The following is a 27,661-nucleotide window of genomic DNA, read 5'->3' as shown; positions in this document are numbered from 1 at the left end:
TGGTTTGCTTACGCTTCTTCTTGAGCTGCTTACGGTAAGCGAGTCGTTTTTTCCCTGAATTCAGGGTCCGAGAAGTCATCTTCCGTGACAGACACATCATCAGTGAGGCTGGGCTCCTCCTCGTGGGTGTCCATCTGAATCGGTTCTAGCGATGCGAATTTATTTCCTGTAGGAATCGGGGATGGGGTAGGTGCAATTTGAACCTTACGGCCTGTGGGGGTCGGGGAGTTCTTTCCCTGGGGACCTTGGAACTGCGTAATTTTAAGCTGTCCCTGTGCATTACGCTGAGGTTTGGTCTTGGTTGATTTGAGTTCATTTATTTCGGCCTGCATAGCTTTGCTATCACTTTGTAGCTTATTCATGAGGGCCTGTTGCTCTTGAATAAAATTTTTTGAGAGGATATTCTCATCTTGAAGTGATTTAACAACAGCAATCGACTGTAGAATAAATGATTTTGCCGTTTCAGTTAGTGAAGGGTCCTCCTTAACTTTTTCCGGATCTGTGGTTATAATTGCTTCCGCTACTTTTTTGATTTCTTCCTCCTTCGTAATTGAACTGCAATCGTCGTTAATTACCGGCTCCGTATTTGTGGGTCGTGGAGGAGATCTGGCTATTCTTGATTTCCTCTGAAAAGGATCAGAGTTTTCTGAACTCATTTTTGAGCTACTTGGCAGCAGCTTGTTTCCAGAGAAAGCTGCGTTTCTGGCGGTCAAATTTAGAAGTTTTCCTTTATTAAGACACTTGTGGCATCCGAGAAAAACATTGTTCACGTAATAGCACTGTATCCCGTGTTTACATACCTCCGCTGGTACGGACTGCATGAATGTTTATTGTTTATAGGTGGACTTTGCCCACTCGCACTTGCACTTAGTCGCGAGATTCGCGCCGCGTACTGAATAGACACTCGCGAGTTCACATGTTTTGATTTTTCTCAATACTAGCTGACGAAACTTTTTCTCACGGAGCGCGCACCGAATCGTGTCCGCCTCGTATGAGATATCAACGACGACTGATGAGTATTGATGTAGACATCTCTATCTCTCTCCACCTTACAGGAGCCTCGCATACAATCTTGATCTCGTTATCATATCATACCCGGTTACAGACACCTATAGCCATAATCAGGTACGCGAAATGGCAGTTAATTCCTTATGTTGACAAAATTCCGTATCTCTACTCCGAGTCGGGCTTGACAAGAGGATCACGGAATCATGCGGAATGACACAAGTCAATGATCCAAAACGACAGTGTAAACAACGAACACGACGTAGTCCATCCATGTGCCTGTCCACGCCTAATAAAGTGATTTCAGTGGTTTTCGAATCCCGTCAAGTGCTCATCCCGAATTTCCCTTAGATATATTTTCCCGGTTTAATTGACGCAGGGTGTGAATTCTCGCTTTTCCGGGCTACGTCGTAGGGCATCTTTTCGATAGGCCTTTCCCGTTGTGTCAATGTGCGAGGCTTCTGTTATTGCTGAGGGCCGCGAATATCCCACCCCACTCGGGCTTCGACCCCCCGCAACACGCCTTAATATTAAGGGTAGTTTTCGAGCGAGATAATCGCACGCCCTAAAAATTTCAAGACAAAGTGCCACACTCGTCACGAGCAGTTTTCTATCTGCCGTATTATATGTAAAGCTTTAAACAGTGATTATTCACATGAGGTTTTTTCGGTTTTCTGAAATGTTTACAGTTAAAGACTATGAATGCAACGAAATGACGTCATAAAGTTGTGTCATTTAAGCTGGAAAATGAGGTAGGAATCAAACGAGGCTCGTTTTTGGTTAAGGTAGGATTGGAAGTGTGTTAAAATTTGTTTGAATCGTTTTTCCTTTTGAGACTTGGATCATTTTTGATCAGAAAAAATAGGTTATTTCTTCGATTTCAACTCTTTATAGGGTCCAGTTGAAGGAATGAAGGGGATAAAATGGCACAGAACAGTTGCGAAGTTTTACCTTGCAGCTGACTTTTCTATACGTTTATGGATGGATGCTTTTTTCTGAGAATCTCATAGGGAATCCCTGGTAAAAATTGGCAATAAGAGCTGCGTTTCAAAATACCATAGAAATTCTTTTAGCTGGTTATAGAAGGCGATAGAAAATCATGTAGCTGGCTGTGAAAGCGAAGAAAATCGTACAGCCGGGCTATGCGAAAGCAATGAAAAATTATGCAGGCGGTCTATTTATAGTATCTATCGCCGGGCTTTACCATGTATCAACTGGCTGTAGCTTTATCGCCATTGGCAATGAAAGGCGACACGGAATTATTGTGTAGCCGGCTGTAGAGGCTAATTTTTCCCAGGGACTCCCTAATAAAACAAATATAATATTCCAAACGAATTTTAAAAGAAAATTAGCTACCATTCTTTAAGAAATACATTTTTAAAAAAGAATTTTCAACGTTGCAAATCAGGTATAACATCCTCCACCTCTGAACCCTCCAAAAATTGTCCCTATTTTCATCGGTTTTTCAAGTTCATTTTTCAAGAGTCATTTCTACTTTTTCAAGTCGTTATTCGTCCATTAAAGTTAGGCAAGAGATTGGTAAAAACTTTACAGTATGATGTACAAGGGGTAAGAATTTTTAATTTTTTTCAGATTGACGAAGATTGAGAGACAAAGGAGGAATTATCCGAAAATTAGATGTACCTCGAAAAAAAAGTAGCTTGGATCTAGAGTCCAGACTTTTAATAACATTGAGAAGCAAAATACACTTGATTCAATGAGATATTTCCTTGAATCGAAGAGCCGAGCCTCTTGATTTCGGCGGATTTCCTTTTGATTCAAGCAAAAAGTCCGATTGAAATTTTTTCTTGTCAATATTAGTAAGAGTCTGGACTCTAGATCCAAGCTACTTTTTTTCTAGTGCACTCTAATCTCTCACGTCTCTTGGATTTTTTCAGTTGCTAAATGACCAGCTAAACCCCCCCAATTGCATTAGTCTTAACGTAGACCATCTACTAACCAAAATGGTGGGTGGAGTTTTGTATATCCAGAGTGAGGCCAATTCCGCCCCCTTAAAAAACACTTTCTTTTACCTCTATGAAAGATTGGATACCTACGATTGTCTTTTTGCAGCACATAAAACTCACCAAAGAAAAATAAGTTACCGAAGGAAGCTAGGAATTAGACTCTGGAAGCACGTTTTTTGGACGAAAGTTCAGGATTGAGTGGTCCAGTATGAAGGAGGAGACATACGATGAGGATTACAATGCCGAGTTCTACATTTTTCCGGCCGATCTGTATGACGTCAACGCCGATTTTGACCTCCGGGCCTCAGCTCCCGACTTTGCCGCCGATTTTTTCGATACGCCACCGCAGTACTTTCCAACCGAAAATTATGGTGAGTTCCTCTAGTTCCTCTGAATCCGTCCAAGTGTCACTCAAAGTTCCTCCTTGCGCTAATTTTCAATTTGTATGTATTAGTTGATTTTACAGCGCACTAAGGCGGCTATGCGGCTCCTAACCGCGATATGAGTCTTTCCCCAAGTAGCAGAGGTTGCAACAACTTGCAACAAAACCGTTTGATTCTTGCAACTAATAGATTGATGTGCAGATTGCCTACTCTCTCCCCTGGTTGCCTATCTTTAGATTTTAAACAACTTTCGTGAAGCAATTTTGCAATCTCAGCAGGTTGTAACTTTGTCTTCCGATCAGATCGCCGAAAATCGGCACTTATCGACCAAAAGTTGACCGAAAGTTGCAACTTTGTTGTAACTAATACCAACATTGTTTCAACTTTTTGCAACTTTCACAATGAAAAATGCTACTTGGGTCATGGTATTTCCGGAGGATCTCTTCTTCCGGAATAGCTAGACGCCTTATCCGACGTCCACCACTCCAAAACCTTTTTTGGCAACCTTTCATCGGCCATCCTCATGCTCATGGCCATACCATACTAATCGTATGCTCGTGTTATTGTGCACAATACCAATACCAGTGAGGCAGTCCCAATTTTTAATATCAGTAAAATATCAGTCGGGTGTTTCCAAGAAGCAGTGATCGCGATAAGTTGCGATTTGATCGAAGAATTTATCATTTTATCGACATCGATATATTGTAATATTTTTGGATAAAACATTGCGATAAATTGCGAGTTTATCACATAACCTTGCAATAAAATCGCAATTTCATCGATGGCTGTCGTTACAATATTATCGGAAAAAAATTGGTGATAAATTGAGATAAATTTTCGGTTTTATCGAATGGGATTTTATACAGATAACATTGCGACAAGATCGAGGACAATTGCTCAGATGTTGATGATCCTAGCGATTTTATCACCAAAAAGTCGCAAGTTAATTTCACATCATCAAGATTTTTCCGTTTAAAAAATGACATTTGAGATGCCAGGGAAAGTCGAATAACCGAAATTATTGGGTACTCCAATCATACCTACTCGAGGGTTGTAAGCTATCACCAGGATATTCGCAAGGGAATTCTTTGTATAGATAAGGGTGGCGCCACACTTAAGGTGCCCTCCGTCTGTCCTCCGATCAACTCTTAAGATTGAATAACGAACACCTACCCCTTCCCAGTCTCTTCATCCCTCCCACCACGGTTGCTCATCAAAGTGAGTCTCACAGAGGGATGCAAACCTAATCTCCGTTTAGTCTCATCTCGCATTGCTTGTGTCGCGATTGTACAAGTGCAGGATTACTCACCTGAATTTCATGAGTGTTTTTGGATCAGCGCTGAATTTAAATTACCATCTCTTCACCTTCCACCCTGTTTTTAGATTTAAGTAATCGGTGTTTCATTACGTCTCGTTGGTTAGAACCAGTGCGTTTTGATTCTTTATTTTTCGTGCCAGAATGAATTGTTTCTTCTAAGATTTGTGGAAGTGCGTAGGTATGATATACACAGACATGTTTTTTGAGAAGGTGGAAATTTTTGATTTAGAAAATGATGTGATCATCGAAACTGATGACATTCTCGGTGAGTCTCGTAATAAAAATAATTTATTAAACCGTAGTAGCCCAAATGGCACAGGTTGTATTAACTTTGCAACGTGGTGAATTTATTGATACACATCGGAGTGTTGTGTATGTTGCCTATTTACTAATTGAAGGGGCTATTGTAATTGAAATGGACCACTAGACAAGGTACGAATTTAAGCGATCTGATACATGTTTCTTAACCAGAATTTCACGTAGAAAACGATTCACACAACGAAAATTACGGAAACCAACCCCTAACGAAGATATTAACGTTTTTATTTCACATTGGTTACGAGGAATTTGAACTGCCCGCTCACAAGAAACTCAAAACTCTACGTGAGTCAAATCGCCCACTACAACGGTTTCAGCAAGCTTCTCAATCGAGCAATGTTCATTTCCCATCATGTGTTGTTCAAACTATTAGCAATTTGCTATAACTGAGCCAAAGCGTCAAGATTGAGGTTGCCAGATTTTTATACCGCAGAGACTGTCATGATAACGTTTAGCGCGCGATGTGAATCACGTAGAGCATTGAGTTTTCATGAGCGGGTGGTTTGAATTCACGCATTAAGAATCATTAAATATCTTCGTAAGGAGTTAATTTCGGTAATTTTCGTTGTGTGCATCGTGTTTTACGTAAAATTTTTGTTAAGAAAATGTATCAGAATGCTGAAATTCGTACCTTATCTAGTGGTCCATTGCGATGAAATTAAAATTAGATGCAATTTATCTTCGCATCTTACCCCAATATTTTTTACACATATAAGTCATTCTATTGATCTTTTAAATGCCAATTTTTTTACCGAATTATGTAAAAATATTGAAAATTTCACCGTAAACCATGTGCAATTTTAACGCAACTTTATTTTCATTTTTTCACTGCATCAAGCTACTCGGGAAACGAGATTAGATTTTTTCCATTTTTTTTTTAAAATTTATTTTCTAAAAATATCAAGAAATTCTGATGGTGGTTTGTAATAAAATTGAGTGCTATTGTGAAATCAGTTTCGTGAACTTCGTCATGTGAACTTTTTTTTTTCTAAAACGATTATGGGTCGGTGGGGCTTATTGCGCTCATTTTTTCCTCTTAACTTATGGTTGGTGTAAATTATAGACCTGTAAACTACATGAAATTTCACCAAAATGCAAAAGAAAGGTTTAGTTATAGTATCAAAACCTTCAAAAGGCATAAGTTAGATTAGAAACAAAATGCGCTAAGAGTAGATTTTAGCCTTTTGAATTTTCTTGTTTACAAATCCATGTGCTATATCACGTCAGAATTTCGGACATGGCCGCGTACACATTTCCCGTTCAAATTCTGTCACTATTACAATTTTGCATTCTTAGAAATGAATTTTGTACCACACAACTATAATCTGCTTGTCCAATGGTAAACTTCTCTTCTCCAATAAGATTGCAAATAATTTATTTCTGTTCACCATTTTTTGATTACTTTTTAAATACTCTGGGAGCCCGTCATTGTGATGTATAATTCCTCTCTCCAGACCTCCTTCTCCCATGCTTAGAAAATGCGCATAAACGACTTAACTCAGGAAACATGCATCTTAAAATGAGACGTTGAAAATTGCTTTCGGTGTTTTATTTTTTAAAAGAAAAAAATCGTTATTATTTTATGAAAGTTTCTTTGATTTTTCTCTCCGGTCTCTATTTGGGTTTAATTTTGGACTTGACATGAGTCTGAAGGCCGATTTTGGCAAAGAATGAGGTTTTTTTGGCATTTGACTACAATCCCGCAAAAATTGTAGTTTTCACCAAAATCCGCCTTGGGACGCAGATTTAGGCCAAAATCAAACCCAAAAAGGCTGGCCCCAATGACCAAATCATGATGAGAAAAATCGTAGAGATGAGGAAATTCAGAATGGTACCAAAAACGGCCCTTATCGACATGTCGCAGGCAGTCAGCAATCGCCGGCAATTTGCAAGCTCCGTACTTGTCAACTCGTCAAATTGCAATTACAATAACATCGATTTAGTAAAAGTTTCTTTAGCGAAGAAGTTCAAGGCACGACCTCAGCTTGGAACGCCTTCAAATCCAGCGATACATTCCGCTTTGCCTCGGAGTTAGTTTAGTTGCTTAACCAAACCAAACCCAACGCGAGTGTGCCAGCTGGTACCATGCATTCAAGAAGAAGGGGATCACGTATGTTTGAATTCAAAGCATAATAATCACTACTTCCTATCTCGTTTTTTCACTTTGAAAGTTTTTAATTTGTTGATTCAACACGAATAGATTGCGATTTGCCGGCGATTGCTAATTGCCTGCGACATATATCTCTCCTTTGTGACATATATTGACGGTGAAACTACCACACCACGTATCTTGGTTTGCGACGTTGTAGATTTCCTATTATACTTTATTTTTGAAATAAAAACCAATCGAAGTCAATTCTTGAAAACTTCCGTGTTTTCCCCTCTCTCCACGAAGAGAGCTCTGTGAAAATTATTTCAAGAAATGATAATATTGAATTGTTCTCCTTCCTAAAAATGAAACTGGAGCGGAGATTTTTAAACACCGCAAACGAGATCCGTGGTCTGGTAGTTTCACCGTCGATATACACTGCCGTGAGAAGGAAGAACATCGTATGAACATTCAAGAGTTGCCAAATTTCCCTCGATAAAACATATGTTTTTGACAACATTCACGCATATTTATCCTCGAAACTTCCGGATATTTTAGATTAATTGTGTACAAAACTGACTGAAAATTTTGGAAAATAATACTCACGATTTTCCTAGTAATTTCACTGGAAAAAAAAAAACACATTGGATCTAGAGTCCAGACTCTTGAAAACATTGACAAGAGAAAATACTTTTGATTCAATCGGATTTTTGCTTGAATCAAAACGAAATCCGCGTAAATTAAAAGGCTTGGTTCTTAATTTAAGCTAGATTCTGATTGAATCAAGAGTACTTTTTCTTGTCAATGTTTTTAAGAGTCTGGACTCTAGATCCGATGTGTTTTTTTTTTTCAGTGTTCGGTTTTTATCGGAGGAAACTTGGCAACGTGTGAAGGCTCAAACGTCACTCTTCCTTAGCGCGGCAGTATAGTATACATGCTTCATTATTGAGAAAATTTTACGTGCGCGACTGGATGGTTGATTCGATGTTTTCTCTCAGGACAAGTGACAACAGACGAGTCTGGAAGCTCTGACGCCTCGTCGACTCGGACGACGACTCCACCGCTCCCAGCGGCCCTGCCGTTGACGTTGACCACGACTGAAGAAGGGGTGGCGGCAGACGCGGGGCTGAGCCCTTTTTGTGCCGTGTGCGGGGACAAGTCCACCGGGAAACACTACGGTGCCCCCTGCTGCGATGGCTGTAAAGGATTTTTCCGCCGTTCCATCCGCAAGGACTACAATTACGCCTGCAGGTAAGCACTGATCTCTTCAGGCAATGCACCACCAACGGGCTTCTTCTCGAAATTGATAGACAAAGCGATAGACAAAGAAGACATAGAGAGTATGGAGTGATCCTATTGGTTAGAAATGGTTTGCTCCTACACTGGAAAAAAAAGAATCTTAAATTTGCCGCCAAGAAGTATTTCTTCTTAAATTAAGAATTTTTCTGGTTAATATAAGCTACTTTTTTGCTTAACCCAAGCATTATTTTTTTTGTATCAAGAAAAAGTCAGCTTAAAGCAAGAAAATAAAATTCTCGGCGGCAAATTCAAGAATCATCATGCTTGATCCAAGCTACTTTTTTTTCAGTGTATAGACTAAGGGTATAGAGAAAAAAGGGAGGTGTTCGCATTTCGGGCATCTTGAAATTTTTTTTGCAAATATTAGCATATATAGCATAAGCAAATATTTCGCCGTACCATTGATTCTGTCCGTAGCAATTCTACATTAGCCGTGATATCTCCCATTTGAGCTCACTACTGCACGGTCACGAATTGCCACCGATCGTCCCACGTGCCACGTGCGCGTTATTCATGTGTGCATCGAACGTGTTCTTCAAAGAGCAGTGGTTTTAAACATTTGACATTTATATAATTTTCCAATAATCTGTGTGTCATAATTAATTGTTCAAACACAATTTCGTGATCCGCACAATAATTAAGTGAGCCCCCCTTAGCAAATTTGATCAAACAAATAAGTGTATACTAATAGACGCCATCAGTATTACGTAACACCAAGTATGAATGTTATGCAAGAGGTATAGATTTCTCATAAAAAGGCTGCTTGTTTAATTAAATCCAGTTTGATAAAATCGTTAATATCGATCCCGACTGTATCAAATTGTTTTCAAACAGGTAGATAATTAACCTCTTCTAATTCTATCGGTAAAAACAAATCAAACTTTCGATATTTGGCGTGACTTAGTACTAATAGCGTCTATTGTAGGTAGATTCCAAGCCGATAGCTTTGAAATGAGCACTATGTAATCCTTCATAATTTTGCAGGTTTGATCGACAATGTGTTGTCGATGTGAGCCAGCGGAATCGGTGCAGATTTTGTCGGCTCAAGAAGTGCCTCAAAGTCGGTATGAACAAAGACGGTAAGTTATCGATGAAATCAAATAGTTTATTGCATCGCTTGGTCATCAAATTAAAAAAAAGAGATAACAGTTCTATCACCTCGCGTTCGCCTTCATTTGGACGCGTACGCAACGCGCGTTCCTAGAAGTTAGAATAGTGGTATCAACATTCACGTCGCTTCTGAAGTATCTCAACCGCACAACCGCGGACTTCACGGATGGTTTAATACGATTTGTTCTTATGAAAAACACTGGAGCATTGACCTAACTTTAACGAACAAGGTTTGAGGATACATCGTAGCATCTAAGATGTCAGTACCTGTTAGTACTTAACATTATTTGGAGAGTTATACCCAAATTTATTTTTCTGTTTTTAAGACAAGCGGTGTTAATCGAAGTCATTGATTAGGGGCTAACCATCGCTCCTTTTGCCTCTTATTCCAGTTGGACCAAAGGTCAATATTTTTTTTACCAAAATCTTTCATCACAGCCGAAAATTTCACTTGAACTTTGATATAATCTTTCGTATTTAGAAGCCTTAAATTGGAGAGAGTATGAACACTGAGTTACATAAAGGCGCCTGTCGCGGAGATCAGTGGAAACCTTCGTCGGAATTCCGATGACGATTTCCACCGCATTCCATTCTCGTCGGTTTTTGCACGATTCCACTCCGGTTCCACGAAAAGATTTTATCAAAATTAAGTCGGCAGTATTTCCCCTGCATTTTTTATCTCAATTTTCTTCTTGCAGCGGTTCAGAACGAGAGGGACCGAATTACAAGGAGATCCATGCGAACGGAAGAACTTGACGCAAATGGACTATCGACGACATTACTTCTTACCACAGAGAATCTAGTTCAGATGAACACCTTGACCGTTGAGGTAAATCTCAACTGTAAATTTAGTTTTAAAAACCATGTGCGGTCCGATACGCCGAAGCGGACAGTTGTCGTAGCTCCCGTGCTCTCTTATCTGATTTTGTGATAACGTTGTGCGCTGTAAATACGAGGCCGGAGTGGCCTATTTCTATTCGAAGTGCCACACTCTAATTTTTCTGTTTCGTTAGTAATAATACACCCCTCTTGCGGGTAGCTCGTCCTCCCCACAGATCCACCTATCGTTAAAGTAAATAATATCTACCCCTGCTATGGCGGGGGTAGCTTCGGGTCCTCCCCCACAGGATCCACCTACAAACAGTGATGTGATTACTGCCCGTTCCCTTTCGGAAGACATTCTTAATGCGGACCTTCGTCCTATTCTTACTGACTCCCGAACGCACGAGTCCATTAAAACTTATATGGCCAAGGCCCAAACTGTAGTGAGTGAACTCAATAAAATTGTGTTAAAACAGCGGGAAGAAAAACAAGCCTTAAAGGCACAGTTTTCTCAGTCGCAGTTAGAAACAAATAAACTCTTATCTAGCCTGCAAACTCAAATTGACACTCTAAAAGCGGCTCCGTCGCAAAACCATTCTGCTCCGGCGAATACTAATGTAAATGTTTCTTCTAAGAAACAAAAAACTGTTCAATCGAAGTTAAGTTTTCAATCTCAACTTTCCCGGAAGAAACCTGCACCGACTTCAGAACCAAATCAGCCAGGTACTCCTACTCATAATAAATACGCTCAATTGGACGATGATGTGGAAAACTCCAACTCCGATACTGATGGATCGGAATCCTCGGATGCCTTTGTTGATTACAACTCGGATCCTGAATATACAACCAAACGTAAAGCAGTTCTCACTCAGATGAAGAAGAAGCGGAAACGTGGTACCACTTCCAATTCCAGTGGTGATGATATCAGGGATCCTGCCTCAAAACGTGCAGCGGGTGAGATCAATCCATCTTCTACCCCTCTAAATAAAGATAAGAAGAAAAATATTCTTCCCCCTCCTCCCATCAAAGTAATTGGTGTCGATAACTACTCTACTCTCATGGAGTTACTGGTGCAAAAAACCATTAAAAAATCAGACATTCAGACTCGTATCGTGAACAATGAAGTGTGGCATGTCAATCCAAAAGACGACGAGACAGCCAAGCTTATCTTGGAATCTCTTCGTAACGCTAACTCAGTGAATCCAAAAATTCAGTTTTACACCCACTGTAATAAAAATATTAGGGACCTTAAGGTCATTATCAGGGGGCTTCACCCTACGTTAGATCAGGAGGAGATACTTGAAGATCTCCGTAATAAAGGATTTAAGCCCAAACGGGTCATCTGTTTATTGAAAAGAGTACCTCTCACTGAAGCTGAACTTAAGGCCTTACGCTCCGTTACTGTTCCCCCCAAGGATACTCAGGCTCCAACTCAGGAGCAAGCTAATAAGGTTTCACAAACTCAGAATAGTACCTCTGCCGTTTCTGCCCCTGGCACTGATACTGCCATGGACACAACTGGTCAGGGCGAACAAATCTTGGATACCGATAATACCCCTCTATTTAGTGAGGATAAGGAGTATGTTAGTAAGACAAAACTCATTAAAATTCCCGTCCACCAAGTGGACTTTGATCATGATGATGATATTGAAAAAATTTATAAGATCTTAGGTATTTGCTCTATGCGAGTTAAAGTAGAACCAATCAAAGTATCATCCGCGAGGATAATCCAATGCAAACGTTGTCAAAATTTTGGACATTCATTTAACTTTTGTGGTAAGCAGGCTAGATGTGTCCGTTGTGCAGGGAAACACCTATCCTCTGACTGTGAGTGGCCTAAGAGGGTCATCAATCCCAAGTGTGTAAATTGTGGGGCCTGGGGCCACCCAGCTAGCTATAGAGGATGCCCTTTCGCGAAAGCCATGCAACAAGAGCGTTCGCAAGCTCTAAAAAAGAATGGTCCAAAAAAATCGGGTCCGGGGGATAAAAAGAATGGTCCAAAAAAATCGGGTCCGGGGGGTAATTTTCCACCTCTCCCCAAAAAACCCGCGTTAAAATACAAATCTCAAGCTGCTTCCAATGCAACGCCGGTTAAAAACGCCCGGGCCGCTCTGCAACCCGGCGTGACGTTCGCAGATGCGGCAAACGGGGCTAATCAAAAAGACGACTTGATAAGTCAACTTCTCGCTACGATTGAGTCACTGCGGAAACAGCTTGACGAGATGTCCAAACGACAGGAAAAGTACGAACAACTTATTCTCGGCCGTCTTATCGGCTCCCCCGCTACTGCTCGACTACCGTGAAATGTCGGGTGACTCCAAGGAAAGCATTCTAAACTTTCTTGCATGGAATGCAAATGGCTTATCTCCAGCAAAATTACTGGCGTTCAGCGCAACAATGGAGAGATTACGCTCTGATGTTATCCTATTTTCAGAGACCCACTATGCGCGTGAATCTCGGAGTTATGTAAAAGGATACAGGATGTATCATTCTAGGCATCCGTCCAATAAGGCTCGCGGGGGCGCCTCTATAGCTATCAGGGAGTGTATAAAGCACTCCATCATTAAGGTGATTGAGACGGAGAGATTCCAAGCTGTTATCATACAAATCGAATCATCGATGGGGCCATTTGCCGTTGGTGCAGTTTACGCGCCGCCTCGACATTGTTGTATCACGGCTAATTATACTGAATTGTTTGAAAGTTTGGGTCCCCGATTTATTATCGGGGGCGATTGGAATGCTAAGAATGTCAGGTGGGCGTCTAGACTCACCAACGGCAAAGGTTTTTGTTTAGAAAAAGCGGTGGATCTAATTGGCGGGGACTTTATCACTCCTGGTAAGCCCACGTTCTACCCGGCCGATGAGACCAAGGAACCCGACCTGCTCGATTTTTTTGTGTTTAATAACTTAACTTTGAATAATAAGACTGTTTGTGATGTCTTACTGCCTAAAAAAGACATACGCCCAAAAGACCATGTGCCTGTTACTCCCTCTATTTTTGCTACCCCTGTTCTCATTAAAAGACCCCCATGTTTAATTTCCGCTCAAACTGACTGGGAAAAATTTCGTGCCATTTTGACCGATAAAATTGATAATTCACTTGTAATTAATGGCCTTACTCGGCCAAGTTATCAACAAAAATTCTCGCAACTAATGTGATGAATCACAACAAGACTGAAAGTATTTTAAATATTATTACTTGGAATGCTAACGGCCTTACTCCCGTTAAAGCCCTAGCCTTTAGTGAAACCATGTCTCAACTGAGAACCGATATCGCTCTTTTTTCGGAAACTCATTTTGCAAACGAAAATAGAGGATTCATAAAAGGTTTCAGATTTTATAATGCTCGTCACCCTTCCAATAAGGCGAGAGGGGGGGCCTCTGTAGCTATAAGGGAATGCATAAAACATTCAGTGATCGATATCATTGAAACGGAGCGATTTCAAGTTGTGATTGTGCAGGTTGAATCATCGCTCGGTTCTTTTAACGTCGGAGCAATTTATGCACCGCCAGGTATACGCTGCCAAACAACTCATTATTCTGAATTATTAGAAAGAATGGGTCCACGATTTATCCTCGGCGGGGACTTTAATTCTAAAAATCTTAGGTGGGGATCTCGCCTCACCAATCCTAAAGGAGTTGGCCTAGAAACAGCAGTAAATCTAATTGGTGGAGATTTCATAACTCCGGGTAAGCCTACCTTCTATCCGGCTGATGGTATTAAAGAACCAGACATACTTGATTTTTTTGTGTTTAATAATCTTTCTTTAAACAATAAAACTGTTTGTGACGTTTTGGAATGCAAGAAAGGACAAAAACCTAAAGATCATATTCCAGTTAAATTATCCATTCTTGCTACTCCCACTTTGACGAAAAGACCCCCTTGCCTCTTTTCGGCCCAAACCAACTGGAATAAATTTAGAGAATTACTTACATCTAGAATTGATAATTCATCCCAAATAAATAATTACGAAACTCTCAATAAAGAGGCAGAAGCGATAACTTCATTAATCCAGGAGGCTGCCAAAAGTTCTACTCCTGTTGCAAGAAATAATACAAATTTTTACCCCAAGTGTACTTTACCCGAAGAAATCTTAAAACTCATAGACCACAAAAAAGGAGCTGCGCGGAGGAAAAAGACTACCCATTTCCCTGCAGACAAAGCCTATTATAACCAGCTAAATAAAGTCGTTTCAAAAAGAATAAACGCTTATAGGAATGAACAATTCGAAAAATTTATTAAAAATCTAAGCGCTAGTGAGACAAACGACTACTCACTATGGAAAGCAACAAAAGGCTTAAAACGTCCCTTCCAAGCTAGTTTTCCGATTAAAATGGATAATGGCGATTGGGCTACTAGCAGCCAAGATAAGGCGCATACCATCGCTGCCCATTTGGAATCTGTTTTTCAGCCCAATCCAAGTTCAAGCCCTGAAAAAGAAAGAGAATTAGAAGCTGAAGTAGAGAATTTAGAATTTCTTCCAGACGAAAAAATCAAAAAAATTACTTACGAGGATGTATTTAACGAAATTAAATACAAAACAAAAATTAAAAAAAGCCCAGGATATGACTTGATATCAGCAGTAGTTTTAAAACAACTTCCCCCGGCCGCTTTAAAAAAATTAACAGCTATTTTTAATGCTGTAATTAAGTTAAAATACATACCTCTGCAATGGAAAAAAGCGGAAGTTATTGTAATCCTCAAATCGGGCAAACCTGCTTCAGCTCCTAGCTCCTACAGACCTATTTCCCTCCTTCCGCTAATCTGCAAACTCTTCGAAAAATTGTATATAAAGAGAATTTTTAGTATAGTTAGAAAGAAAAATCTACTCCCAGACGAACAGTTTGGTTTTAGGCCTGGGCACAGTACGATTGAACAATTACACAGAATATCCGCCTATATTGAAAAAGCGTTAGAAGAAAAACAATACTGCAATGTCGTGTTTCTGGATGTCGCCCAGGCTTTCGATAGGGTGTGGCATCAGAAACTGGCATTTAAACTTTCCAAAATACTACCGGGCAACCATGTTCAGCTGCTGATGTCATACATCTCTGACCGTTTCTTTCGGGTTCGCTTCGAGGATTCTTACTCAGATTTTAAAAAGATTAGAGCAGGAGTACCGCAGGGGTCGGTACTCTCCCCCCTTCTTTATAGCCTTTTTACGGCCAATATTCCAAAGCCCAAAAAGGGCAAATTGGGTATTTTCGCTGACGATACAGCCGTAGCGTCTTCAGCTCCCACATATGATGAAACGGTCAGAAATCTGCAAGAAAGCCTGGACGACATCCAGGAATGGACAGATAACGATCGTACTGTGCTCAACGCCACTAAATCGGTCAACGTGGTATTTACTTTACGCCCCTACGTTCACACACCTCTGATCCTAAAGAATACTGCTATCCCCCATTCTTCAAAGGCTACTTATCTTGGCCTTATCATGGATAGTAAATTATCATGGAAAGAACATATCCTAACTAAACGTAAGCAAATCGAACTTAAGCATAGAAAAATGTTATGGCTTCTAGGTAAGCGTTCAAAATTAAAATTAAATAATAAAATTCTCCTATATAAATCCATGATAAGGCCAATCTGGGCATACGGCAGCCAGATGTGGGCCTGCGCAGCAAACTCTAACCTAAACCAAATTGAGATAACACAAAATAAAATCTTGCGCCAAATGACCGGGGCCAGATGGTACGAGCGTAACGCCGATATTAGAGGCGAGCTCGGGATAGAATCCATGGAAGTCTATATCTCTAGACTTTACTTGAACTATGAGGATCGGCTGGGTAGACACTCCAATCCGGAAGCGATATCGCTCTTAGATTGGTCTGCTGCCCCGCGACGCTTAAAAAGACGTAAAACGTTTGAGCTGAGCTCGCCCCTTTTCCGCCGGTGTTAGGCTCTTGCCTCTGACCCCTGATGGCCTATGTCGGCTGAAGGGGTACACGCTTGCTAAAGGCAAAAGTTCTCACGTTACCCGTGAGGCTTGACATAGCTAAACTTAGTTATTTTCCTGCTTTTCTTATCATTCTTAAACTTCAGTAATCTACCGTACTTACCTTTCAATAATTTTCGTAACCTAGTAATTTCATTTTCTTGCAGTTTTCACTTCGGGCCACCTGGCCTGATTACCACAAAGCATTCTACGTTGTTCTTCTTTGCCTTAATACCCCCTTTTCTGATTTTTCTAATTTTCACTTATTCTGATTTTTCTACATTTCTGATTTTCTGATTCCCCTTGTTACCATATAACCATGTAAAAGCAGTTGTTTATTTATACTTAGTATATAAGTTAAAGTTAAGATTTAAAAGACCACACAGGTCTAAAATCTCTTTGTGTATATCGTTATTGTGATTACATAAATAAAAAAAAAAAAAAAAAAAAAAAAAAAAGTTTTAAAAACAAAAGTCGTTGAGGTAAATCTCGACTGAAAATTTAGTTTGAACGACAAGAGCACGTAGCCTCCTTTCTATTGTTGCATTTTTCTTGATAATTTGATTTTTGAAGGAACAGTTCGTAGGTCGACACACGAACTCTTTTTAAGAAAGTTCGACAATTTGTAGCTTTAAAGTTGAGGAGTTGAGTGAAGTAGAAGGAATAAAGTCATAATTATTAAACACCACATGTTTTCAGGAATTGTTTCACTACTGTCATAGGAGGAAAGAAATCCAAACAGGGCACTCATATGTATCCCCTTTGAATTTAAAGACGTCAAATTTTAGGTTTCTCCCTAAAGTTAAAAAAAAAACCAATAAATAAAAAAACAGAGGCACGCATTAAAAATTATTCGCCTCAATTTTTTGTATTTCCTTTCTCCCTCAGCAAGATAATCTCGTTATCATGGACGCCAGGCTCGGACTGGCCAAAGAGGAGGGCCAATCTGCCATTTGCAGATACGCCCCCTTGGCGCGCCAAAAACGCGTCCCTCTGACAGATAGCAGAATAAGAAGAGAATAAAAATTACGACCGAGAATATATGCGGAAAATTTCTTAAATGAACGGAAGAAGAGAGAGTTAGGAGTAAAGAGAGGTGCTCTTACGCATAGCGGTGAACAGAGGTCCAAGAACTACTTCCTGAAGAAACACTTTTCTGTGAAATTGTCACCTTTTTGTTGACATACAGGCGCTTTATCATCCCCCTCTTTCATTCTCTATGTGTAACTCCCTTAGGAGCGATAGCCGGTGCAATTTTTAGACATACGCACACTTTACAGACCTCTTGAGAGACCTTTAAACATATTTCTTCCTTTTCAGAATGACTATTGATTTGGACATATCAAAGCATATCTGGGGCAAACTTAACCTTTATAATTTATTTCGAAATTCAAAAGTAAGAGACATCTAAAGTGTAAACGCGATACAACTATTCTCGCAAGATGAATGTCCACATTGCATATGAAAAATGTAAGATGCGATGACGTGAGTCGTGAACTCGCAATGCTCTGCTCTAGTTTAAATCAACATTACGAATAAGACAAACGCAAACAAATACAATATTTATAGAAATAAAGCGAGGGAAGAATGCGCGTTAACGACGGCGCAGAGATACAACTATTCGTACTTGATGGACGTCCGTGCTGCATCTGAAAATTGAAGGCGCGATGACGCGAAGCGTGAGTTCTCAATGATCTGCTATATGCCGCCAATGAGGTGTCCCTCAGATTCGGGAGAAAAGTTAAAAAAGAGGCCCGAACACATCTCTCCTACCTTCGGCTGTGTTATTCACGTAGTGCTTGAAGCACCATTACGAATAAGACAAACGCAAACAAACACAATATGGAAATTAAGCGAGGGAAAGGATGAGTGTTAACGACGGCGCAGAGATACAACTATTCGTACTTGATGGACGTCCGGGCTGTATCTGAAAAATTGAAGGCGCGATGACGCGAAGCGTGACTTCTCAATGCTCTGCTATATGCTGCCAATGAGGTGTCGCTCAGATTCGGGAGAAAAGTTAAAAAAAGAGACCCGAATACGTCTCTCTTTTCGTCGGCTGTGTTGATACTCGTTCTTTCTTTTTTTTTCAGGTTCTTGCCTGATTCTTTTTTTGGATGGATTTTTAGACCCACGTCTTAAGCTCGTGTAAACCGCAGCACTGACACGGTTTTTATGGAAATAATGGTGCTTGGATGCGTCTAGTGGCTTTAATTTTTTTTTGTTTTCTTTAATTTCAGAGGTTCAGTCGGTCACCTCAATAGTGTAATTTTACAATTTTTTCTCTGCACGATTAATAAACTTCGAACCTGAAAAGAGCGTAAACTTGTGCTAGTTTGCCAAAATTTTCTGAACCCCTCTCCACGACGGGGATTCCCCATCAGGAAATATCACATTACGCTCCTTTAACCAGCGAAGGGTCCACACCCTCAGATGTGAGCCAGTGCGACCCCGATGGACGCTAGGCGGTAGAGAATAAACTGAAAATTTTTTCACTTTCTGATTGCCGTGCGATCTGTTTCAGAGCGATGAGGTGGACATGAGTTTCAAGCGAGTCGCCAACGTCGTAGACATTTGTGATTCGATGAGACAACAGCTCATCAATTTGGTCGAATGGTCCAAACACATCGAGGCATTCAGGCAGCTCGTCTTCGATGATCAGGTGAGTGTCATCGTCGACCTCTATAGTTTAACGACGCTTCGTTTTTTCCATTTAAATGTATGTAAAAAAATCGATTTTTATCGAGGTAGGTTACCTCGCCTAAACTGACCATAATATTCAACATCTGCATCAGACAAAGTTTTTACTGAAGCCACTCTCACCCAGCCAGGCCATTATTTTGAATTGTGTGCTCGCGTAGACAGGGTTATCCAGGGTTAAATGGCCAGACTGCAGGAGCGTGTTCTGTGGGTCAAAATGAGACTTTTTTTGTGTCAAGTTCTTTCCAAAAGTGCCCCCAGTCGGAGCTATGGCCCCCAAAATTTCGGAAAGTAAATTGTTTTTCCTAAATTTTGACAACTGGTTGTGAACTAAATCTCATGAAAATTTGTACTTCTCTGTACTTTTATACCCTGAATTCCTAAATGATCTAAAAAAAATCAAAATCTCAATTTTAAGAGGTGGTTTGGGGGTGTTTCGGCTCCTGCAGTCTGGCCGTTTACCCCAGGATCACCCTGGAGTATCCTTTTCAATTCCTTCAGAACAAGAATAAACCACAATGCTGAATGATGAGGGCATATTTACCTTTAGACTGTGTCCTTTTCACACCTTTATCGCAAATTCTAAAAAAATCCTATCATAGTGTGATACCTACTGTGAAACTGACGAGAGAACGACGACTGGAAAAAAAATTGAACGGAAAGTTGGAACGAAATCTTTTGACCGACATGAACCGAAGCTGCATCTTTGCGAACCGCAGGCTAATGACGATACCGTACCGCAACGGTAATTAAATCAAATTTTTTTGCGGTCAACTCTCCATCCAATTTTTCGTTCAATCATGTTGGATGAAAGGTTTGATAGTGTGAATTGGGCTTAAGATGCCCAGATCGCGTTTCTCGATTGCCGCGTTTCAAAATTTTGGCTCCTAATTTTCCTCTTAATAGCATACGAATCATCATCATTTTTTTACATTTTCACAAAAAATTCTTCAGACGGAGAGCAACAGTTTTCATGGAACAACGTTATGCAATTTTTGACCAAAATAATAAAATATGACAGGTAGCCCGAATCCGCAACATTGCAAACTGATGCGAGATATTTGGTTTCGGATTTCACCGTCGATATGTCATTGGTCAAATGGGAATCTTTCATGTCAGAATGTTCGTGTATGTTATAGGTTGCACTCCTGAGATCGTATGCTAGTAAGCATTTGCTTTTGACGGTGGCGCGAAGGTCGCAGCATCTGAAGGACGTACTACTTCTTGGCAACGATTGCATCATCAGTAGATATGTTTCAGGTACATGCTCACAAGTGGTGATTTTTAAAGTTGACAACCAGTGGCGATTCTTGGAAGTTGGCAGTACTGATTTTGCTCTATTTAAAGTAAAACAATCGATATCCATTGAAGCTGGCTCTCTCTCCTGGAATCGATATTTATAATGAATTTAAATGGAAGGTAAACAGTGTTGCGAACTTGCGAGAATAACCACTGAGCAATACTGGGCAACATTTTTGGCTCATCTATAAAAGCACCTTCCTGCGTAAAAAAACTGATAGCACGTGTGTCGTTTTTGTAATGAGATAGAAATAGTAGTTTATAATGGAAAAAATGTTGTCCAATTAGTATTCCTAATGGATTTGAATGGGAAAGAGTGAAATATATGTATTGCACCGATGGTCCCTTTCAAAGTCGGACTGGCCATGAAGCCATTCTGCCATTGGCAGATAAGCCCCCTTGGAGCGCCGAAAACTCGCCCCTCTGACAGATAGCAAAATAAGAAGAGAAAAAAAATTACGACCGAGAATAAATGCGGAAAATTTCTTAAATGAACGGAAGAAGAGAGAGTTAGGAGCAAAGAAAGGTGCCTTTACGCATGATAGTGGTGAACAGAGGTCCAAGAACTACTTTCTGAAGCGTAAACATTTTTTTCTGAACTTTTCACCTTTTTGTTGACATGCGGGCGCTTTATCATCCCCCTCCTTCATTCGCTATGTGTCACTCCCGTAACAGCAATGGCCGATTCGATTTTTAGATATACGCGTCCTTTATAGACCTCTTGAGAGACCTTTAAACAAATTTATTCCTTGTCAAAATTACTATTGATTTAGACATACCATAGCATATCTTGGGCAAAAAAACCTGTATTTACCTCGAAATGAAAAAATAAGAGGCATCAAAAGTGTAAACGCGATATAACTATTCGCGCTAGATAGATGTCCACATTGCATTTGAAAAATGTAAGACGCGATGACGTGAGTCGCGAACTCACAATGCTCTGCTCTATGCTACTAGTTTGAAGCACCATAACGAATAAGACAAACGCGAACAAACACAATATGGAAATTAAGCGAGGGAAAGGATGAGTGTTAACGACGGCGCAGAGATACAACTATTCGTACTTGATGAACGTCCGTGCTGCATCTGAAAAATTGAAGGCGCGATGACGCGAAGCGTGAGCTCTCAATGCTCCGCTATATGCTGTCAATGAGGTGTCGCTCAGCTTCGGGAGAAAAGTTAAAAAAGAGGGCCGAACTCATCTCTCCTACCTTTGGCTGTGTTACTCACGTGGTGGTTGAAGCACCTTTACGAATAAGACAAACGCAAACAAACACAATATGGAAATAGAGGCAGGGAAAGGATGCGCGTTTACGACGGCGCAGAGATACAACTATTCGTATTTGATGGACGTCCGTGCTGCATCTGAAAAATTGAAGGCGCGATGACGCGAAGCGTGAGCTCTCAATGCTCTGCTATATGCTGTCAATGAGGTGTCGCTCAGCTTCGGGAGAAAAGTTAAAAAAGAGGGCCGAACTCATCTCTCCTACTGTTGGGCTGTGTTGATACTCGTTCATTCTTTTTTTTTCCCCAGGTTCTTGTCTGATTCCTTTTTAGGATGGATTCGCAGACCCACGTCTTAAGCTTGTGAAAACTGCAGCACTGGCTCGGTTTTTTTTGGAAAGAATGGTGCTTAGAAGCGCCTAGTGGCTTTAATTTTTTATGTTTTCTTGAATTTCGGAAGTCTGTTGGTTACTTCGATACGTTTAATTTTGCAATTTTTACTCCGTGCGATTAATAAACTTTGATCCTAAAAATAGCGTAAACTTGTGCCGCTTTGCCAACATTTTCTGAACCCCTCTCCTTAGGATGCCCTACCGGGAAACATTACATTACGCCTCTTTAACCAGCCAAGGGTCGACGCCCTCAGATGCGAGCCAGTCCGACCCTGGTCCCTTTCCCCTTTCAGGAGGTAAAAGGGAAGTCATGACCTTAAAAGTTCGGGTTCCCTTCAAAGTTTTTAAATTATTCCGTCAGACTCAGAAATTACTGGAAATTCTACCCTCAATTGTATGAGGTAGAGGCTCAGCAAAAAGATATCCTTTTCGGGCATTGACCGCTAGGAATCCATATTTGATAGTATAGAAGCCTCCCAAACATTTTCTGATGTGCTCCAGCAGACACCTAAACTTGGAAAATGTACAAAATTTCAGACCCTCCTCTGTATTACATGAGGAAATGTTCGTGGGTCCTCAGGATTGTCAAATTCGCATTTCTGGTAGTCGATTACCTGGGAAAATATGGTTTTTCTGAGCCTCTGCGCCAGTTTAGCGATATTGAATGTTGGAAAGGGGCAGAAGGGGGGCAACTTATCAGGGTACCGGGAAACGTTCCACCAAGAGAGGTCTGGAGGGCTCCTCTAGCTTCATAGGAGCCAAATGGGGTCCGCAGGGCTTCTTAGGTGAAATTTTAAAACGTTGAGACATCTCAGGGACAATTTTGAGTTGTTATTGGAGATGTTGCATGTGCGAGGAATTTGCAATTTGATAATTGATTCTTATGTGAAAGTTCGCGAACAACACGATAATGCCACTGGTTTTCTCTGAAATCAACTTCCAAGCTCAGAAAAAGCTCTCAAGTTGAGGCCAAAATGGAGGGGATATCCCACGCTATCCTGAAAGTCCACCTCTACATCAAGACAAACTCTCCATGCGAAGATAGGAGCAAATGCATTAGCAGGGTTGCCGTGATTTCAGTTTTGGAGTCCCCAAATAGGGTGACAGCCCTGTCAATGTATTTGTTCCCTATCTTTGCATGGAGAGTTTGTCTTGGTGTAGATAGGAGGACTTTCAGGATAGCGTGGGATATCCCCTCCATTTTGGCCTCAACTTGAGAGCTTTTTCTGAGCTTAGGAGTTGATTTCAGAGAAAACCAGTGGCACCATCGTGTTTCTCGCGAACTTTCACATAAGAATCAACAGTCAAATCGCAAATTCCTCACACATGCAACATCTCCATTGTTCTTACCCACTGAAATATATATTGAAATACAAATAAGACGACGAAAATAGAACACTTTCATTCCGCAAAATCCCCCACATTTCCTAAGAGGGACCGAGTAGATTCTAGAGGACCACCCCCTTCCCCCTTCCCCCGGGTTTCACCCATGGCAGGATGACAAGCAAATTAGAGCATTCACACTTGAAGCGCATTTTGAGGGATAGGTAAAATTCGGAGACTTGCGCGCATCGTCCATAAAACGCTTCATTGTTTCAGATCCAACCGCTGAGAACGAACTAGATATCAGCAACATCGGAGCTTCGGTCATGGATAAAATCGTGAAGAATCTCAACAAACTGAACATTGATGAGGCCGAGTTCGCCTGCCTGAAAGCCATTCTATTTTTTAACCCAGGTTAGTGTTGGAAGCCTAAGAAAATAGGGAGTCACCTCCTTATATTTAAGTCACCGGACCCCCGGAGGGCGCTTCAAAATGTCAGAACATTTCGTTCTTCAGTTTTTTTTTGTTGCTCAGCTTTCGCTGCACTGCTCTTTTAACTTTGTTTCTCACTCGTTCAAACAAGTTCGCCTTCAATATCTCGATAGGCAATGTGAGCGGCTCGGGAGCAGAAATAGTTTTTTGCAGCATTTCGGCCTCGTTCATTTATTTGCTGAAGCAGCTTAATACTTCATTCACATTTTTTCCAACTTTCTCTGACTAGTTCGCCTTCAATATTTCGACAGGCAACCTGAGAGGCTTGAGATAAGTGATATTTGCATGCAGCATTTCGGCCACATTCATTCATTGCTGAAGCAGCTTATACTTCATTCACATTGTTTCTAACTTTTCCCGACCAGTTCGCCTTCAATATCTCGACAGGCAACCTGAGTGGCTTGAGAGTAGTGATATTTGCCGGCAGCATTTTGGCCACGTTCACTAGGATGCTTTAGCGGTTCAATAATTCACTCTTTCTCACTCGCTGCGACCAGTTTGCCTTCAATATCTTGTTAGGCAATATGAGTGGCTAGGGAGCAGTAATTGTTGCTTGCAGCAGTTGTGTCATGTTCATTCATTGGTATCAATTATAGCATTAGCTGAGGCGATTCCGAACACCGAGACCGAGAGGTGCCTCTGACAGATATGCAAAATGAAATTTCGTGGAATGAAATTGTATGTAAGTTTACCTGAAATTTCATTTTGCTGTAAAGTGAAATATTTCACATGAAATTTCAACGATTTTTCAGGGGCTGCGTATGCAACCCGCAACGATTATTCAATAATGAGATACGAAATTTCAAAATTCAACTCATTAAGGTTTTTTTCTTCTTTTTTTTTTCCTTTTAATTGCAAAAATCTTGGCATACCGAGTCCATGGCAGGAATTCATACAGCTTTACAAAATTACATTTCATAAAGTTTCGTGAAATCTTGTATTTGGCCCCGCTCGCTCCCAGCACCTCAATGATAGGAAACCTCAAGTCTAGACTAAGGGTTTAGACTAAGGTCTAGGCTCCATTTCTGTACCTTGTTACCTAGTTTAGGGTCATTTTCTTAGTGTTTTTTCTCTCTAGACTAAGGGTTGGGTTGGATAAATCGTATTAATTTTCCATTAACTCACGAGACTCTTGATTTTAATTTCAGAAGCTGATGGCCTGATTGACGAGGAAAAAGTGCAAGCGTTCCGGACGGAGATCGAGGTGAACTTGGAGCAGTACATCTCGGAGCGAGCTGACAGTGCGGGACGAGCAATGAACATCCTGTGCTGTATCCTCCCGGGCCTCCAGTCCATCTCGGACCAAATGGTCGTCCAGATCAGGGTCGCCAATCTCTGCAATTTGGCCCACATCGATAGCCTCATCCAGGATCTACTCCTTGGAGGCTGTCAGACCGTTAAGGCTCAACCCTGATTGATCACTGCGTTTTCCTCAGGAAATACAGAAAAAAGTACTAAAAAATGTTTGAAACAAATTTTTCCTTTTTTTCGACCAAAAAATATTACAAACACTGAAAAAAATATTGTTTTATAGAAATATTAATAGAAGATAAAAATTTAATATTTAAAACCATACTTCCTTTGGTTTATAGAAAAGTTTTCTGGCTCTAAATAAAATATTTCTTTGATATTTAAAGAAAGGTTCCTGTGACATATTTATTTATTTTTAATTATTTTACTTATATTTGCTCGCTGGAGCAATTTTTATTTTCTGCTCATTATAATTAGGTCTTTGTAAAATAGATGTAAGAAAACCCTCACATGTGGACAGAAGTCTTCGATGACAAATTGAATTTTGTATGAATAATAATAACAAAAAATGGGTTGTGCTAAAGATACGTAAGTGAAAAAATGTTCTTCAAATCAGAATGACTTCTTCATAAGCAGAAAAAACCAAGATGAACATCCTTTTAAATCAGAAAATGTTTTTTAAACACTTATTTAGTGATCAATAGGTTGCAAGTGGACAGTCAAATGAGACGAAATGCGTGAAAATGCCTGGGTGGATACTTCATTTGTGAGGACTTGTCCGGTTTTGCATTTTTTTTAAATAAATAAATAAAAAAAAAAAAAAATTAAACGTTTTTCAGTATTATGGTAGGAGTATTGATCAAAGTACAATTTTTCTTCTTAGCAATTAGAATTATTTACGTCAATTTTTGTTCGTAAACTTTTGAGCTGAATGCTCTATTAGAGCACTGGAAATCCTTCAGACTGCGTTATACACTCTATCTGCTACAATTGTTCATGTGTCCTTGAAAATGTTGTCAGGTTAGGTACCCTGATGGTATGAGCATACAGATATCAAGTCAATTTAAATCGGTTAATTCTTTGTACTTTAGTTCGTTTATATCTTGTAAATAAATAAATAAATAAATAGAAAATAAATAAATAAATAAAAATAGATGATAATAATAAATAAATAATAATAACAAGCACCTACAAGAATCATTAATTGTCCTTGCTTTTCTGAAATTATGAAAACTTGATAAATTTAGCCTGTATATGTAATAAATGATGCTTATGCCCTTTGGCGGAGTCTGTGGTGCAGGCTGCAAGCGCCCCCAAAGTGCGTATGGAGTGATTCTCCGGACAATTTTATATTCATCATTTTATGGGGGGTGGACAAAAAAAATTTCAGGGGAGGGAAGCATGTTAATTGAATGAGGGGTAAGGATATTTTAAAAAATTTTCCTTGCTCCCAAGGTTTGTAGTTCTCATTTGGAAACAATGCAGAGTCTCTTTACAAAGGTAAAAGGTAAGTTGTTTCTCTCTATTCAAAATTTGGCAACAGCGGCATATGTTGGTTAATATATCTGAAAAATTGGGATAAAAAAATTAAAATTTCATCAAATTATACATGTTCTACTGAAAATAAGGCTAACCCTCTGAATTATCTAGGTTTACCTTTGGCTAGGTAATCTTGGCATATCACCAAAAAACGTGAGGTGGGCTTTACAAGGATAAATAAAGAGAAAATTGTCAGTAAAAAATATAAAATAGATTTATTAATAAAAAAAATTTAAAGAGGTACAAATAAATCAATATATGCAACAATACTGTACATAATTCCCTGGTCTAATTTTTTATTTTTTAAAAAAATTTAAAAATGTCTTATACCTATTGATAGGTAAACAATAAGTTAAAACATGAAAAATTTTACAAAACTGAACTAAAGAGAGTATTTAACCAATCAAATTAGTGCATTGACTCTACACAAGATCTCAAACGAAAAACGTATAAAAATGAGCAATTAAGTTCATAAGAAAGTAAAATTGCATCAGTATTAGAAGTATTTGTGGATTGGTTTTTGTGATATTTTGAAACATCAAAATTCAGATGCTTTGAATCAGTCTTAAGGGCAGTGCAAGGCGTGTATTTACATGCTCAGAGAAATACATTTTGATACTGATATCCACATTTTGAAATAGCTTGAGCATGGAGTCGATGTAGATAAAGGCATATTGGTTTCTCTTGACACTTAGAAATTTTTAGATGACATGTCATTAAACTGAGGGGAAAATACTCATTAAATGATCTTTCATACTGTCATTTTCATAACAGAATAAACGGTAACCTCTGGTCAGATAATTTAAGCCCTTCGTTACAAATAGACTACAAGACAATGTGCAATTTTAAGCATTCTGGTACTTGATTCCTCACCAAAATTTCATGTGGAACCCCGGTCTTGCGACAAAAATTACCAAAAACAACTTTTACATACTTAAGATATTATCATTTTTAGTTTACATTGACTATGGAAATTTTGAATCCTGCACTCACATGAAAAACTAGGTCTATTTGAATCAAATTGCACACTCAGGTAAAATTTCTTTGCACAACTACCCCTAAAAGCAACTTTTGAGTCAAGGTAAAGTATAATTATTTTGATTAAATGACTAGAAAATCTGTGAAAAATCAAAAGTTCTTGATTTGATGACTGAAACATGAAAAGTGCTAGCTTTATTCCAGCTATCTGCT

The 27,661-nt window shown here is 39.7% G+C and overlaps 1 protein-coding gene across 1 annotated transcript; it reads left to right on the top strand.

Moving 5' to 3' along the window:
• Positions 1–1,197: 1,197 nt before the first annotated feature.
• Positions 1,198–25,723, top strand: LOC109043749 (transcription factor HNF-4 homolog). The gene is made up of 9 exons (XM_019061046.2): positions 1,198–1,757; positions 3,079–3,343; positions 8,079–8,331; positions 9,364–9,458; positions 10,188–10,318; positions 18,775–18,912; positions 20,090–20,210; positions 23,465–23,602; positions 24,829–25,723. Exons 2-9 carry the CDS (start codon positions 3,181–3,183, stop codon positions 25,092–25,094), a joined length of 1,305 nt encoding a protein of 434 aa, XP_018916591.2. The 5' UTR covers positions 1,198–1,757; positions 3,079–3,180; the 3' UTR covers positions 25,095–25,723.
• The last annotated feature ends 1,938 nt before the right edge of the window (positions 25,724–27,661 follow it).

This window comes from Bemisia tabaci, chromosome 4 (assembly GCF_918797505.1).
Source record: "Bemisia tabaci chromosome 4, PGI_BMITA_v3".
In the NCBI taxonomy this organism is placed as follows: Eukaryota; Metazoa; Arthropoda; class Insecta; order Hemiptera; family Aleyrodidae; genus Bemisia; species Bemisia tabaci.
Note: the sequence above shows the minus strand (reverse complement) of the source record. Positions and strands in the feature narration are given on the sequence as shown.

What these genes read in the sequence shown, in the direction of transcription:
- LOC109043749 (XM_019061046.2), top strand. Translation starts at nt 3,181, where the DNA reads ATGAAGGAGGAGACATACGATGAGGATTACAATGCCGAGTTCTACATT. An exon ending in CATCAGTAGATATGTTTCAG is followed by an intron (nt 20,211 to 23,464) that starts GTACATGCTCAC and finishes TCATTGTTTCAG; the next exon opens with ATCCAACCGCTGAGAACGAA. An exon ending in CATTCTATTTTTTAACCCAG is followed by an intron (nt 23,603 to 24,828) that starts GTTAGTGTTGGA and finishes TTTTAATTTCAG; the next exon opens with AAGCTGATGGCCTGATTGAC.